Source organism: Homarus americanus, unplaced genomic scaffold (genome assembly GCF_018991925.1).
Source record: "Homarus americanus isolate GMGI-L3 unplaced genomic scaffold, GMGI_Hamer_2.0 scaffold23617, whole genome shotgun sequence".
NCBI lineage: Eukaryota > Metazoa > Arthropoda > Malacostraca > Decapoda > Nephropidae > Homarus > Homarus americanus.
The window spans coordinates 5,836,034-5,853,963 of NW_024720711.1; the positions used below are offsets into that span (position 1 = coordinate 5,836,034).

At 36.1% G+C, this 17,930-nt stretch overlaps 2 protein-coding genes across 3 annotated transcripts in view; one reads left to right on the forward strand and one right to left on the reverse strand.

Moving 5' to 3' along the window:
• The first annotated feature begins 443 nt into the window (after positions 1-443).
• On the forward strand, positions 444-3,207 carry LOC121860795 (histidine triad nucleotide-binding protein 1-like). The gene is made up of 4 exons (XM_042358177.1): positions 444-582; positions 733-928; positions 2,266-2,370; positions 2,618-3,207. Exons 2-4 carry the CDS (start codon positions 821-823, stop codon positions 2,780-2,782), a joined length of 378 nt encoding a protein of 125 aa, XP_042214111.1. The 5' UTR covers positions 444-582; positions 733-820; the 3' UTR covers positions 2,783-3,207.
• A 2,095-nt stretch (positions 3,208-5,302) lies between these two features.
• The window catches only part of LOC121860794 (extracellular sulfatase Sulf-1-like), a 62,379-nt gene continuing 49,751 nt past the window's right edge, over positions 5,303-17,930 (reverse strand). For both annotated transcript variants that reach the window (XM_042358175.1, XM_042358176.1), the window contains exons 14-22: positions 17,073-17,142; positions 16,320-16,477; positions 15,522-15,885; positions 14,834-15,071; positions 12,675-12,892; positions 11,719-11,850; positions 11,142-11,269; positions 9,956-10,163; positions 5,303-9,225 (exon numbers count right to left, since the gene is read on the reverse strand). In XM_042358175.1, the coding sequence (XP_042214109.1) occupies positions 9,032-9,225; positions 9,956-10,163; positions 11,142-11,269; positions 11,719-11,850; positions 12,675-12,892; positions 14,834-15,071; positions 15,522-15,885; positions 16,320-16,477; positions 17,073-17,142 (1,710 nt within the window). In that variant the 3' untranslated portion in view covers positions 5,303-9,031. The remainder of the gene's footprint in view (positions 9,226-9,955; positions 10,164-11,141; positions 11,270-11,718; positions 11,851-12,674; positions 12,893-14,833; positions 15,072-15,521; positions 15,886-16,319; positions 16,478-17,072; positions 17,143-17,930) is intronic.

The window sequence follows — 17,930 nt, forward strand, 5'->3', positions numbered from 1 at the left end:
GAGTTTACATTTTCAATACCTTTAAATATTTAGAATGTGTTTGTGTGGTCTTGTTCTATAACAAGCAATTCCAAATATTGCACATAGTTACAGTGTGGATGGAAACTTAACTTTACCAAAGAAATAATAGAAGACCTCAAATTACCTACCCTATCCTACAGGTAGCAGTGGGGTGATGTTATAAAGACATATAAGACAGCAAATGGCCACTATTATCCAGATGTTTGTGACTTTTTCAATGCCAGTTGATATCAGTCTAAGCAGGTCACTCACTGAGACGGTAGTACAGGTGCATATTGAACACTTGGAAGTACACATTTACACGGGATTGTACACCTCTGGAATTTTTGGCAGAGGATGTTAATATTCGCATTTGAAAATGAGCTAGACAGACACTACCGAGCTTTGATCAGCACACACACAAACAACCACCATCTACAAGTGTAAACAAGAAACAAACAACTTTATTAAGTCCTCGTATCTCACAGTGACGTACAATCAATTAACTTACAGTCCATCACAAGATAACCTCTCACACTGCACTGAGTTTTTCCTCACTAGTCTACACACATCTGATAATAGGTAAATATATCCCGATGTTAAGTTTAGTGAGACGAGATAAAGTTTGTTGACGAGATAAACAGCCCAGCTGACACAACTGTTAAGGAACATTAATATAAAACCTGAATATAATTAACTTTAAACTTCATTAATAAAGCGTCATTTTTCTAGTAACAGAAGATTTGAAGGTTCGGGTAACAGAAGATTTGAAGGTTTGGTAGTAGTGGTTTAATGGGACTCGGGACAGTTAACGGACAACATGGCGGAGGTGCAGAAGGCCCAGGCAGCCACTCCTGGAGGCGACACTATATTTGGCAAAATCCTTCAGGGGGAAATCCCTTCAGAGTTTATCTACGAGGACGACCAGGTGAGTCATGATGGAAATTGGTTAAAGGGAAGATTTGATATAAAATAATTTTTGGGAGGAATATCAGGTACCGGTAGCTACGGTACTGGACATTCTATGGATTTCTAGATGTTTAATGGTCGTGGTCAGTTGTTAATAAATTCATTGTATTTTATGTGATATATTGGTGTTCCTTAAAGGTTAAGTGATAACTGTTGGTACTGTTTGACGTGTGACAAAACCCACCACGCTTCAGGAGTTGAGAGTAGGGCGGTGATTGACTGCTGTACCGTGATGTTACGTTATGTTGAATATTATCTTACCTTAGCCACTTTGTTATCGGTTGGGTTTTTAGCCTGTTGAGCGGTAGGTCATTTCTGTTAGACACTAGTGACAGGATATAGGGTTCTAGAATGTACCAGAACCTGCACCAATGTTGATAAAGTTTGTCCTTAAATGAGCTCACAGTACTGTTCTTTGATAAATCAAAGACCTTTTCTTCCATTGAAAAGCTGGTTAATATTCGTTTTTATCCTAATAAGTATTTTGGAGTTTTTACCATTATCACCAAGATTATTTTTTAATTTGGAATCGATTTTCTTCTATGGCAAGAGTAGTTAGGTTGCCCTGTTAATATTAATTTTTACTGAAAATTAACAACTCTGCTCCTTAGCCCAGGCACCCATTCTTAAATGCTACACCATTTAAAGATTTCTGTAATATTTTAAGTGAGGTTTTGTCTTTTTTTTCCCTCATGTTTTTACCCCACTCAGTGTGATCAAGTTTGCATTTTTTATTTGTGAAATCAAAGTAAAAAAAATAGAAAATTATATATTTCTGGCAGAAACATAATAAAATATTCCTATTTATTATTTGTTCTATCTCTGTATATACTGTACTGTACAAATCAATACAGTTTAGAGTTCTATGCACTGAATAATTTGATGTTGAACATCTCATTCTGACTGGCCTACTTTCAAGACCACTCCATATTCAGCATTGCATTAGCTCGTTTGTCTTCAGAGAAAATGAACTAATGCACAGTATTATAGTGTCATCTTTATTTGGTCATTGTTATTGTAGTCTGGTTCAGGTTTGGGAAGCCCAGTTGCTTTAAATAGACAAGGTCATGGCGCTGATCTGTAATAGTGACATGTTGAGTTTAATTCTTTCGAGTTTTTTTTTTTTTTGCCTCTGATATTTTCAGAAATGTTTGCATTGACACAAGAGAATTTTGTGTTACCTATTGCACCTAAGTATACATAGAAAAGAAAACTTCGTATTACTGATCATGTCAATAACCATGTATAATATTACACCAATAATATTTAGCATTCTAAGTCATGTTTGTTTGTCAGTGTGTTGCATTCAAAGATGTGGCGCCACAAGCACCTGTCCACTTCTTGGTGATTCCTCGCAAGCACGTGGCCATGCTGTCTGATGTTGAGGATTCTGATGAGCAGGTAATGTGTGAAATTAAGACAAACCTGTTAATAAAAGGGGATACCCTGTACTCAGTAATATTTATAGATCAGACCACAGTGGAAGTAAATCGTTTGACTTTTCATGTTATCCTCTGGAATTCTGTTGTGTGCACTTTGATATGTTTTTCCTCGTATTGAGTTATATTGTACATGGGATGAATTCCCAATAAAATCAATCGATCAATGATTTAAGGATATCCTTCACTGATATTTATGATGTATTCAGCTATTAGGTCATTTGATGATGGTAGCACAGAAGGTGGCCAAAGAGCAAGGACTGGACCAAGGATTCCGATTGGTGGTGAACAATGGCAAGGAAGGAGCCCAGAGCGTTTACCACCTCCATCTTCATGTTATGGGGGGAAGGCAGATGGGCTGGCCTCCCGGTTAAGATCTGGAACTTCTGCAGACAATTAAAAGCAACAGCTGTGTAGAATCCAGATACTGCCACAACAAACATTTGTTTCCGCCCATTCTTTACCCTTAGTTGTTGGCTTCATTATGGTCAGGATTATTTTGGCAGTTAAATGTCAGCCTTTTCACAGCACCTTATTGATTTATTTTTGCTGGCTTTAGTCCTCCCCTCTATGGAAGTCGTCTATTTTGCCATCTTTTACTAAATTTTGTAATAAATTCAGCTGTTTTAAATTCAAAGGAATTTTGGGGTTGACATTTAACTGTAGTTTGATTAAATATGGAAGGTTTCTGTAAATCTTCATATCATTGTTGCAGTAATTTTGAAACCTTCATTGCACATTTTACATATGTAACTTCATATTTGCTGTTGATTTGAAAAAAATAAAGCACCTTTATGATTGACCTTTTTAAATATCCCTATTATCTGGTTTATGGGGATGGCTCCGAAGAGTGAGTGGGTGTCACATCGTGAAGAAAGCGAGTGTGGCAAGTGCCCAATACCTTGTGTAGTAAAATATTTTAGTTTATTGACCAATGGTGTACTGTATACAGTATTTCTCAGATTTCCAGATCAAGAAGGGTTTTCCTTAACATATGTTATTGTAGGTTCTTGTTAGGCTTGGTGGAACCCCCTCCTCACCTCCCCCACACAGCCGAATTTGGTAATTAAAGTGGTTAATGACCCTTGAGACCACTCAAGGGTCATTGATTGAAGGTCATCAATATGTCTAATTACTGAAAGTTGTTCATAACCTCTTCACTACGGAAGTCGCAACATGCCTCTGGCCACACTGACCCACACACTGTTCATGTAACTGCTGGTGACTTCCTTTCACAAAGCACTGATGTTCACATTAATTGCCTTCATTATGTTCTTAGACTTCCAAATATCCCTGGTTGACTGATTTGGACCATTCTTGAAGTCCACCAGCTGCTTGAATGTGTACTTCAGATAATAAGCTTTGGTGCCAGCTAAGGCGCCCTGGTCCATTGGCTGCAGAATGCAATAAGTGTTGAGTGGAAGGAAGACCATTTCTACTAACACTGAAGAGCGCAGTGTCAAAAGGTTTTCTGGGTTACCTGGGGCGATGTCAAGTAGCAACAGTTCTCTAGCTCCATGTTTGTTTTTTCCCTCACAATACCACTTAACTGCAGGACAAACTTGACACAACCATGAAATATGTTGGCTGTAACCCATGCCTTCCTGTTTCACTTTCAAAAGACAGAAAGATGCTCATATAAGAAGTCCTTCATTGCTTGGGGTGTCTCAGAGTGGTTGACAAACATCAGGTTTAGCTTGAAATCACCTGCAGCATCAGCACCCAGTAGGAGCCTTGGGCAATCTTTGATGGGCTTGAATCCCAATGCATGCTTTTCTTCATGAGAAAATGAATGTGTCATGGCATATGTTTCCAAAAATAGACCTATATGTTGAACACAAGTTCAGGAGGGTAGATGCCACAGTCAATAATAACCTTGAGCGTGTTTGGGAAATTGTGCACTGTCTCTCAGAACTTGCAGCCTCATCGGAAATGTGCATGCTGTACAAGTTAGTGCAGCGATTGAAATTCTCGAATCATCCACAACTTGCCTGTAATGTGTCTGTTGACAATTCCTTGCCTTCATGTTCCTGTAGGTATGTGAAGATATGTCTAGCCCTGATGATCAGTTGGCTTAAGGGTACATGACATTGTGATATTCAATCCACTTACAGTTCTCTAGTGTTTTCCATTTTATCCAGTAAAATGCTCCTCGTACATATTCAGTATCTTAGTATGGCAGTTAATGAAGTGGTTGTCCTTGTTCTTGAGAATGGACCTAATTGTAGATGTAGCTCATTTCAAGCTTGACCAATATCAACATGATGTTCACCTACCTCCACACACCTTATCACTTGCTGTTTTACATCCATGGTGATGCTTGGCCACAGCACCAGCCCTTTCACTTGTAGGCTTTTTTCAGACATAATTATGGGTTCCAGATTTTACATAAAATGTGAATTACGACAAAAAAAATGGTATTGAACACAGCGGAATAAGCGCATAAAGGTGGAACAAGCTTGAAACTAATGTAGGTAGGCATCGATTTATGTAGTGCCAGCACAACTTTTGAATAATGATAGTGTTCTAAGGGGCATCAAATAGAGATATGACTGTATGACTATATGGTACTGCCAAGCTTGGTAATAATGACATGCAATACCCAGAAAAAAATAGCATAAAAAATGAACACTTGATGATGATGTTTGTGAGCTTATTTACTAAATGATTGGTGGTCATATATCAGTGTGGATTTTTTTTCCCTCTCACCAGTCCATTTACTTTGGGGAGTGGGCTTGAATTAGACATTATACCCTGGGAACATTTGATATTCATATAGACACTTGATAGATTCGTACATGAAACACATGGATGCAAACTAATGTCATCACTCCTATTAAGTGTCACAACCTACAAGATGCCACCACTTCACTGAGGAGAAACATTATAGTACAGTAATTTGCTGATTTTTATTGTCCAAGTTATTCTCATTCATTATAAAACATTGAAACATACTAGAAATTCTCTTAATACTTAACAATTGCCTCTTCCTGCAATAAGACCATTTACTCTTTAATTAATATTATTCTGCTTGTAAATACAAGTATTTACAAATGTTGAGGTACCTTTGAAACACCATCTGATCACAAAATTAGAGAGCAATAAAAATCACAAAAAACACTAGCACATACATTAATCCCTTTCTTATAGCTTTCTAAAATAAAGCAATAAAGACATGGCACATAAATATATAAAAAAATATTTGGGGTCATTAAAACCTTTTCTCAATACAATACTGCTGTGAAAAGTCAACAGTTCCAACAACTTGTTTTCACTACAACGCCAAAGTTGATGTATGAAATAAAAATAACCCTTGACCACTGCATTCCACCAAAGTTGTGATGGTTAGTGTTTGGCAAAGATTTTGCATTAGTAATCTCTTGTATTAATAGGAAATGGCATCTCAGCACTTATAAAGATGGACAAACAAATGTAAATTTGTGGTAATTGTCTGCGGCTACTGCATGATGAAGGGTTACATTGTGGCATGAAAGCACAGGTGGGTGATGTGAATTATATCAACTAAAAATAAAATTTGTTTCTACTGATAAGTATGAATGAAATGTGAATAATAAAACTTTTGAATGAATCATTCAGCTAACTAATCTAACAGTTATTTCATAACAATCAACTGTCAAATCAAAGATGATATAACAATATGTCATGTGATCAATGTCAAATAATTTGCACAATTGTGGTGGTAAACTGGCAAACGTCAAAATATTTACCACACTCACTTAATATGGATAGTTTTCCTTGTCTGGAAGTCAACCTATGCTAACAAGATTCTGTACTTGAAGAATGCCTTGCAAATGAATTAAAGAAAATGTTCTTAATGTATGACTTATATTGAGATAATAAAAATAAAATTGTTACTTAGGCCTTTTCATTCCCCAGTTTTGGTGTATTTTGACAGATCCACATGTGACATGCATGCTTTTTTCCTATGGTATGTATAAAAAAAAAGATACATTCTCCATATTCCATGACATGGCTCTTTTCCAATATATTGTGGATCATTTTGTGATGGAAAATTCTTGTACAGTACGCCGGTTATTTACAATGATACATTTAAAATAATTCCGCCAGATACATTTTTATCAAGTGTTAAATCTCTACTGATCATGACAATTTCCTTCAGGAAAAAAAGAAAAGAAAATTACACATGTTTTGGATGTTATGTCCTCATAGATATTTCAAAATATTATCACTGAATGCAATCTGTGCTAAAATAACAAAAAATCTTGATAATGTACCATTTATATTAATAAAGCAAAACAGCACCCAGGTGCAGTAAGCTGTGAGTTAATCTTTATATTAATTTTAGATTTCCGACAATTTTTGGTGTAATACGGTTGTTTTGCAAGTATCTGTTTGAACAGGGTATATGATTGTTACATAATATTATAGTCACCAAATAGTAAATATAATGGTAATATGACCATTACAAAGAGAGCTTGTGGATTGTCACTATCATTATCTTAACCCTTAAACTGCAGTCCATATCTATTAACAGTAACGTAGGCGATTTCCGCCATGACATTTATTAAATTGTATGGTGTTCCCAACCTTTGTTCTAAGTCACAGAGTGGACATGTGAACAGAACTTCTCCGTCTCACAATTCAGAGGGTGATAGAGGTAGGGAAGTTGTTCCCTGATCATCACTGCATGTTATTATCATGGAATTGTGCATGGAGAAAAACATCCACATGCCCACATGAGGGGGGGTGGGGATATGCCTGGGGGATAAGGGTTAAACATATAAAACCTTCAACATTTCATTATATAAAATAAAAAAAATTTAATTATCTTACTTTATACTGTACTCATGCTTGGAAGGTTGGAGCATGGTTTAAACCAAACCAGGGATTGATAGACCTAAAAAGGATTTTTAGTATGCTACCATTAGTATTATGGAAGATTCAATGTGTCATCCTTGCTCCAGAATGGTAATTTACCTTTCTAATGGGAGGAGCCAGTGGCTAGTTTAATCCCTCAATTGTTCCTGGTGAGTTTGTCCTTTATTGGTGCTGTGTTTGTAAGAAGGAAACTAGATTACCTGGAGAAAGCCTGTAATGTTCAGTAAGGTTACATATGACACCCTTGTCACATCTGACCTGGGATTTAATCCATATCATAGCAGTAAGAGGCAAGTGTGCCACTGACATTCTAACCCCTCTCCTTTGAAAAAACAAAAAACAACATTTAGGACACTTTTTGGAGGAATCAAGAATAATTGATTCTTACACATACTGTACTGTAATTGGCTAACAGTGACAATTACTTGTGTCTCTTTTGGAAGAAGGCCTGTGTCCAGAACTTCATCTAATTATGTAGCAATATATTTTGATACTAAATTGTGCAGGTCAGTCGTGCTGCTACATATGATAAAGTACTTGATGTCATTTATACATTGGACACAGAGTAGCAATACTAGAAGTTGTACTGAGCAATAATGTGTGACCCAACTTAATGTTATATCATCTTTGGTCCTACCAAGTATTAAATAAACAAGAAATAAGTCTTCTAAGTCCAACTAGCACATAAACATTAAAATATTTGTTGTCATGTTCAACCAGCACATAAACAAATAATTGTTGTCTCATTCCAACACATATACTGTACACATAATTAATTGTTGTCTCAGGCCAACTATACTCTGGACACACATACTGTATAAATGCTATGAACACATCACATGAGTATATTAAGCAAGTACTACACTGAGTCAGATCATTTAAAATAATTCAAATGAGCCTCATGTTTTGATGAACTTTACTGTTACACAATACTGTACTGTAAAAGTGAACATGTTCTGAAGTTTGAACTATTCTTTATTTATACTGTACTATCACCATTATTGTCAATGATTATAACTGTTCCTTTTATCATTCATACTATCATCAATATTACTGGGCATATACTTTGCAAACTAGCACACAATATCCAAGTACAGTACATACTAAAATATGGTTTATAAAGAGGTTCACAATGTGCACTTAATCTGATGTCTCACAGTCAGCACATCAAATGTATCTAAAGCTTTAGTAACCTTATATGCAAATCAAGTTAAAAAAATAATTTCCAGATTACCCCAACAACAAAACTGCTAAAAGTTGTGAGTGCTTGTATATAAAACAAATGCAAGTTTCTTAATGTTATCTCCCAGTGACAACTGTTAGGCAAGAAGGTTAGCTAGTCATGGGGCCTTGGCATAACAATGACTAGCTTTGACAATTCTAGCAACAAGATGAGCTAGTATGGGGCCGTATCATGACAGTGACTAGCTCTATGTACACCAGAAATAGTGACATCCTCATAGTCCTTCCTAGATCAAGATTGTATCTTTTTGATGGGGTATCACAAGTCTTAACAACTGACATGTGGTGTTCCAGAGACACAAATATAAAGGTAATTATTTACCTCAAATTGACTTGCTAGAATTGGGAGCTAAAAGTTTCTACAATATACAAATACTAAATCATTCTAATCTACTAGAATTCGTTGTTGCAAATAATTTGTGTCAGAGAAGGACATTTGAAATACTTACAAATGTAAAATTACTATGGCCACTGCCACCTTGAGATGGTTATTTGGAATACATTAGGTGGCCTAATATTGGCTATCCACTTAATGGCATCCTGTCATTCTTAGATTTCTTCCTCCTTTTACGTTCTCTACGCTTCTCCCTTCTTCTTTCCTTTTTTAGCCGTTTTCTTTCCTGAACACGACTCTTCCTTGGCAGGCGCACAACACGCCTCTCTGAACCTACTGTGCCTAGAATGTGTCTACCTTTAGATTCATATAACTGGTTTCCTGAAAAATAAGTTCATATAATTAATTGCCAGAAAAATATGTTTATTTTCATTAAAAGATTACAACAGTGTTTCTAATTATCTCTGACATGAATAACTCACTTTGAAGGCCAGTTCATAAATAGTATGATAGAGAACCACTACCAAAACAGTGCTGCTCCTCAAACCATACTTACATCACATATTACAGTCTACCCTTAATACACCATTCAGATTGCAATTTCACTCATGTTCAAACCTGATCTATATTATGTAATCCATAATATAGGTGATTACTCCAATAACAACACCTAATCACCAAAAAGTTCTCAAAGAACAGATCTTTGGTCAGTACTAAAGCCCATCTTTAACTCTTCTGCTAGTCTAGAGGATCAATCATGTACCCAGTTTACTTGCATAATATAGATTTTTTAGGTGGACTAGTAATCATATAAGCTATATTGTTTCATTATTCCAAATTCAATTCTAATAATTGTTAAAAGTTGCTGGTAAAAATTAAGTCAAAGGAATGTACACACGAGGCAAACTGAACCTGAGTGGCTTTTTACAGGAGAAGACTTTATAAATTTAATTCTAAGTTTTTAATGGTCAAGTAAAGATATACATTGTAGTAGTGCTTATAGGCTTCAAATTATTTCTGCTAAAAATCTACAGTACTTTATTACTACAATGGTAGTAGGCATTATTTAAGAGCTGCAAAAAGATTAACTTCAGTACCAAAAATAACTTACGTCTCCATTTTTTTTCTTCTTTACGTATTCTGCGTCGCTCTTCCCGCTGTCTGAACCGGTCTTCACGGAGTCTACGACGTTCTTCTCGTTGATGAATTTGATTTTTATTAGGTTGTGAATCAACTAAAATATTAACTCTGTTACTTAACTCATCTGTTTCACTATAAATTTCATCTTGTTCATTATACTTCCTGCTGTTTCTGTTAACCTAGAAAGATAAGAAATATAACAATTCAGCCAAAAAGATTATACTAAAAGGTACATTTTATGTTTAATATTTCTTTGTTACTGCACTCCTTCACATGCTCATTAATGATCTACAGTACCCTTAAAATAATTTCTCCAATTTTACTCATCCTTTAATTTTAATTTCCAGTTGCATGACAGTGTTTCCAATTTCAATACAGTAATTCAAAACATGCTGATTAAGGATCTGGCTTCATGATTATGAAATTAATTACTGTTACAGGTAATGACTTTAAATAATTTAATTCATATTTTTGGGGTACCCGGTAAGTACTTGATTCCTTTAAGATTTTGATCGTGATCTGCAGTTAGAATGAAGCTGTTGAACATCTAAATCAGATTTTCAATGTTAAGAATAAAGTTTTGGAATAGGACCCACACCAAATTGATTTTATTTAAAAATGTCAATACAGACAACCTTAATTTTTTTTTTTTTTTTTTTTTTTATGCAAAGTTTCACTTTGGACAGTCAGGTAATTGTGACTAATTTTCTGTACATGGTCTTGATTCACTTATACATACACGGCTTAGCATCATCTGTAATCGATTACAGTAAAAAAGTTGATTACAGTACTGTACTTTTACTTGTAATCAAGTAGACTTTTACCTAAAAAAAATGCTTTTTACTTCATTGTTTCTGTACACAACCTTTCCAAGACCAATTTTTACACTATCATACAATATCTGTGACAAGAGCTTAAACATCAGCTGATGGTGAAATTAAACTCCAGGAAATTTTGGGTGGCAGTGTTGATTCATGTTTTTATATTTTCAGGGTTATGTCTCTTGAATTAAATTTTTTTGCCCATGCAACTGGAATTATGTCATGCTGCTACAGGTGGAGCAATTCCATTTTCTTATTAGATACAAGAATCATGAGAGTTTTTACATATACTTATTCTGATGAATGACACAGCAAATATGAGAGATGACGACAAACCTGTGAGTGTGGTAGATCATCACACTGGACAGCCCCAGAACACGTCCGTAAAGTTTCCAGACGATGATGAAGCTCTGCCAGCCGTTTATTGGTGAGTGTGAATGCCACATTTCGGAGCTGATATGGATCTGTGAGTTGGAGAGTACAAGTAATGCTGGGACACTGGATGCTCATTAGTTCCAAAAGCCAGCTTTGTGAGTAAAGCCCCTGACTGACTGAATGATTTAGTTAATTAGAGAACATTTTCACCAGCTCACATCACTTGTGTTAATTTTATGTGTACTAAAATCTCAAAAATATATATACTGTACAGGTATATATATATATATATATATATCACAAGAAAAATCCAGCTACAAAGAAAAGATTCACCAGCAAAAAATCTGTAAAGGTCAGTGATAACTATAAGCTGACCTGCCTTACCGTTGTCTTAATGCAGTACTGTACTTAAAAACTAATTACATTTAATTTTCTTATTTATGTTAGAAGATCTCCTGAATCACCCACTGCATAACTGGCCACTCAGCCCTCATATAAAATACTACAGTATCAATATATCGAGCAAATTTTAACTTACCAATATTGAGGTCATAGTAAGTGACGAGACCAGTGACAAACTCACAGTAGAGGAAGTTGTGGGTCTCATTGATGGTGCGCACACACCAGTACGTATTGTTGGCAGCATTCATGCAGAAACAGAACTTTCCATCTGAGTGGTGAAAATAAAAGCAATTGGTAACTTTTCATAATAATCATCATCATCATTCTATGGTCATTTCCCACACTTGAGGGGGTTAGCCATGATTCCCTATGTCATGGTATCCTGGTTGCCATCAGGCAAATTTGAAGTATGGTTTACAGCTGGATGCCAATCCACTTTTACAGAGTGGGAAGTGGGTTTTACATGTAGGAATTCCAAGTGCCCTCTTTACTGGCAAGACAGGATTGCAATTCCCTGAGGTAATCACAGATTACCCGTCTACCCTTTAATATTACACCTGGGTGTTCAGCCCAGGTTAGCATAAACTTCATCCTTAAACAAACAAGACGGTGGCACCAATCTGTCATTCCAAGAGGAGGTCAATGATGTAAAAGTCTGAAAAGGAACATTAACAAACAGGGAGGTACTTCTGCCTGGGAAGATATTGGAAGCATAATGTATTGTCTAATGATAGACCCTGCTGCCATATGGCATCACAAAAATTGTGACGAAGTCCCAGGTTGCTGATCTGTCTTTCTGCCTCATTTACACACAATTGCAGGGTCTTAATTGTTTCTCTTACTTGACAACATGTAGTTCTTTATTATTATTATTATTATTACATTGTTATTATTATTATTGTTATCATTATTATTTTATTTTACTTTTTATTATAAATTTTATTTTCTATGAATAATTATTACATTTTCGCTCCCCAGGCCCCGATGTGGGTCAGTGACCTGTGTCCGGGTGGCCTAATCCCCATAAAAAAAAAAAAAAAAAATAATGTGTGAGTTGTTCCATACATCATCAGTTGCAATTAGGAAACTCACCGTGCCAAAGTGGAGGTGTACGCCAGTGGTCATTGTCATGAGTGTAGCAATTGAGCATTGTGTAGTTACACTGTGCCAGATTGTTTTTCAACTTCCTCAACTTCTTCTTTTCCTTTTGCTGTCTACGTTCTTGTTTCACCCGCTGCCGCTCCAATCGCAACCTGAGTCGCTCCTCTCTCTTCTTCTGTCGCTCTGCTTGCTTAATTTGTAATCTGAAGCTGAAATGTGATTTTTGAGGGTAATAAATATTCATCTTTTAGTAATTTTTTACTCCTTCAAGCTTTTCTCCACTGAATGAAGAGTACAGTTGGAAGAAAGAGCAATGGCACAAAAATATTTACCCTTTATTCACTGTGATTCCAATTCATTCATACTGCTGTAAAAAAAAAAAAAAATGCTTTGATACTCCCCTTTCAAAACAATGCTCCACATCTGGTTTACCCATCACCTTATACACACCAGCATCACCCATCAGCACTAAGTCCTTTCTCAATAAACACTTACTGTCATGCTTTATAATAATTCACACAACTGCTGGTGCCTGAATGTCCATTCCCCTCCACTTTTAATGCCGACCTCACTCCATCAATCCATCTCCTTTTTGGAAGTCCCCTCTCCCTCTTACTTATCACCCAATGAAACATCAATTTTTCACTTATTATTTTCTCAAATTGCCCACACTACCTCACGAGACCATTATCTGCTCTCTGCCGAACACTTTTTTCATTTCTATATTGCCTACTTATTTCTGTATTTATTTCTTGTTCTGTACTACATTATTCCCCAGCACTTCACTTTTGTTGCTTGTAATATGGTCCTTCCTCTTGCATCCACCAAAATACATACTTCACACCCATAAAATGAAGTTGGCCCAACAATTTTCCTATACAGTACATCCACATTTTAGCCTCTGACATAGTGCTCTCTCTCTCTCTCTCTCTCCATTTAATAATTTCTTTTGTAAAACATATCTCCCAGATATCTGAAAAAATCCAATTCCTCCATCTCTCTTTAATTATGAACACTATTACTGTACCTTGCATTCAAACAAGCTACTTTCAATAATATCAATAAGTTGCCACTTGAGAAACACAGCAGATTAATCCTGAAATTCCATCTCATATTAAAGTTGAAAACTCTGTATAGCCACCAAGTTTACAGGTTAAAACCCCAGGGTCTTGACTTTTGTGACTGTGATCTAAAATGGAAGACCCTTCTAAGTCGGATTTCCATAAGTCCACCTTATCAAGCTGCCACGCAAGATGGCAGCTTGATAAGGCATCAGTTACTGCGTCTATTGTCACATCACTGCACCATCACATCTCTTGTGTTTTCTTCATAATCAGTGCTTCCCTAGTGAATTATTACGGTATCTAAAACAAGCAAAGGCAAAACAATACCTCTGAGGACCACTGGGCGAAAAGGAATGGCACTTAAAACTCTGCTAATTAAAGAGAAACTGCAGGTATGTGACAAAACTGATGCTGGTAACTCCATGAACATGATCTGTGAGATGTTTGGGCTGAAATGGAGTACTTTTTATATCATCCAGATGTCAGTACATACTGGATAATACTGTAAGTGTAATTAAATATAAGTGTAACTAAATATAAAGTGTAATTAAATACAAGTGTGAATATAGGTATTATAAGTGTAAGCAGATTTCCATCATCGTCCATTTCAAGATTTGTATGCTACAATAAAAGTACCACAAGTGCTGTATAAATGTGTACTGTTAACTTTAATATTGTTTCTGGAAAGAAATTTTCAACAAAATGATGGTTAAAATCACCAGGGGGGGGAGGGGTTACAGTTAAGTCAGAATTCTAGATAACCAGGACAGCCTTGAATCCCATATCTTACCCCAGGCACTTGAAGGATAGCCATTAAGTTAGAAGGAATATTAAATTTGGAAAAATGTGAGTGGTTTGTTGCCAAGCAAAGAGAGGTGCTTTGATTCATTCATTTGTTTGTTGAGTATGGCTATAAAACACCAATGTCAAGAACAACCCTCCAGATCCAGCTCACCTCAAAATTTTAAAGGGATTATGGAGGGATGCTGAGGTACTCACAGATGCAGGATTAATCCTCAATTAATTAGTACATCTTATAGATGTACTGAATAACAGAGACAAATACAGTAACTATATATTGCATACCTTTTATCACACCAACATCTTGCTCTTGCTGAAGTTTCATTGATGATGGTTGGAGGACGCTGGTGTGAGCTTGACTCCCGAACAGGAAATAGTTGGAATTGTTTGCTACCTTGTTGACCATTTTTCCCAGGAATTTTTAAAATATGTGGTAACTCGGGCTGAGAGTCCTCCAAGAGCGTTCGGTCTTCCTCATTTCCGTCAACATCGTCGTGGTGCCCATGCTGGTGTACCTCACCTCCTGTGTAATAAAATATGTCCCTTTTTCATTTCCAACAAATCCCACTTGCTTGATGACTAAACATGCCAAATGTTTCCAAACTTAGTGTGTTTCAACTGCCTCGAGTGACCGCAAAGCTGTAGTTTGCTATATATTAAATGTGGGTTCTAAGGGCCTGATGACCTGATACTGTAGATACAGCACTCTGCATACTAAGCCTTTTGTATACATGGAGGCAGCGAGGCTACCATTTCACTAACTGCCTTTACTTCCTACTGTAAAGTTAGGTAGCCATTCACAGCTGTGGGAACTAGGGGAGCCCTGGGTGTGAACCAGTAACCCTTGGGACAGAAGGCATATGCTGAAACCACTCAGTACCATATATATATAAAGAATGTTTCTATAAGGTTACAGACACCTGATCTTACATGTACATGGAAAGAGTACTAAATAAAAGAGAAAAACACTCACCAACATCATAATCATTTCCTATAATAATGACCCCCTCATCATCACTGTCCTCTCCTCCCTGGGGTCCATCTTCATCATCATCATCACCACTGTGTCCTACTTCATAGTCTGCACTGTCGTGTTCACTTGAATTAAACATACTATCATCATAGCCGTTATTTGTGTCCTGGGTGCCATAGAGGTCTTGAAAACTGTCAGAGCCTTCAGTTGTTGATGTGCCATCTTCATCATTTGGTTCCAATAAGTCACTTTCCCCCATTATCATATTAAAGTCACCAGATGATTCAGTTTCATCATATTCTTCATAGTCCTCTGATTCTGCCACAGAATCTGGTCGGGAATCCTGAAGATGTTTTTTGATGTTCTAGAAAATGTAAAAAGGAATTTCAGCAAATTAATGGAGGCTGGGATAAAAAAAAAAAGTTTCAACTGTGTTACTGATATCTACCTGGAACTGTGTGTAAATTATTTCTTAAGACTTCTAAAGCTAATTGAAAATTTAATATCGGAGTAAATGTGCCACTTATAGATACTATATATGTTGATATAAATACAGCATCAAGTTAATCAAGAGATTCTACAATATACTGAAACTATACTGACAACACCCCAATAATATTAAATTTAACACACCCTTGTGTTATATATAGTTTATAGACATGTACATTACAAAACATATAAAACACACACACACTATGTACAGTATGTATGTATGTGTGTATGTGTATGTATGTTGTTTTGCATAATAAAATTAATCACAAAAAATTTCTGATCCTCAGCTATAATGTTGGAACACACCTTCATAACAGTGAGCTGGTGGCGAAGCCGACGGATCTGCTGATTGATAGCAACTTTGCTCAGTTTCCAAGCATGAGGGTCACGGTAAACATCATCAGTGCAACCAACAGAAGTGCCTGTAACTCTGCATCCATGACGAACATCTGCTGGAGTCGCATCTAAAAAAAATAAATATATTTTTTTTTTTGGAGAATGTCATATGAGTATTCCAATACGTAGTTCTTTAGACACTATTTCATACGTGACCTGAGGATGACTGAAGTGATCATGGTAAGATTTGGTGTACACACCTACTCCACACTCAAGCAGCTTTATTAATGTTTGTAATTTGATATTTGTTATAACCTTAAAGAATTTTTTTTTTATGAATTATGAATTCCACTCAGTAATGACAACTGGGCTATGTTTAAAGTGATGGATTGTAGCACTGCCACAAGGAACTACGAGTATATATATATATATATATATATATATATATATATATATATATATATATATATATATATATATATATATATATATATATATATATATATATATATATATATATATATATATATATATATAACCCTTCTATCTGTTCAATCTCTCTCTTACTTTCTCATCTTCTTTCTTTTTTCTGCTTCTCTTTTTATCTTTCTCTCCCTTGTTCAAAATCTCCCTTTCTCAGTTTCTATGTCTGCAAACCTTCTGCACTCCCTTTAAATCTTTAATATTTTTATCACTGACACACAGAGAATTCTTAAAACTCACTAGTTGGGGAAGTAGCCAGAACAGACATGTTTCCACCAGCCACAGAGGTCGCTGCAGTGCTGCTCACACTCTGCAATTAAAACTATTATAATCAGTCAAAACTCATCTTACAAAATCGTAATTATCTTGTTCAACAGCTGTGTTTAATTCTTTGCCTATGTGCCCTATCAAAGACAACCTCAGTCCACTGTGGACAAAAACATGGCGGTCACATAACTCCTCATTCACATCCCCTTTTTATTCACTTTTCCCCCTATTATGACCAACCATATTCCTACACTGTATCATCATCATCAACACTGTCAACGTTTTACGATCACTTTCCACACTTGTGTGGGTTATCGCAATTACCTGATAACAGCTGTTGGGTAAAACCAGAATGGGATGTCCTCACCACTGCAAACTCAGGGTGCCAGCCTAGAAAACGTAGCAGAGACCAGGGGAAGGGCACAGCTCTGGTGACCTGTTGCCAGCAGGTACGTATGTTGAAACAAAAGTTATATAGCTGGATATCCTTCCTAACGCTAACCCACAGAATGGAAACAGCTGGCAAGGCTGGGTCGCAACTCTCTGAAATAATGAAAGACTACCAGCCTATCTTTTTTCTCAATTGTTTTCCTCCATTTCATTAAAAAAAGTTAACAAAAATCTTTGTTTTAAAATAAAATAAAAATTTAAAAAGAATAACAAGAATGATCCAAATGTTCCCCCAAAGAAATCTTTATGTGGGTGTCTTTCTTCTTGAGAGACAGCCACAGTGATAGGAGGTCAGATTTGAATAGAATGAGGACTGCCTTATTAAACATGTACAACTTAAAAAAGAATAAACGAAACTGACATAATTTATGACATTTTCCT

Coding starts and splice junctions, on each gene's coding strand:
- LOC121860795 (XM_042358177.1), top strand. CDS start 821: ATGGCGGAGGTGCAGAAGGCCCAGGCAGCCACTCCTGGAGGCGACACT. Junction 929..2,265: donor TTATCTACGAGGACGACCAG/GTGAGTCATGAT, acceptor TTTGTTTGTCAG/TGTGTTGCATTCAAAGATGT. Junction 2,371..2,617: donor TTGAGGATTCTGATGAGCAG/GTAATGTGTGAA, acceptor TGATGTATTCAG/CTATTAGGTCATTTGATGAT.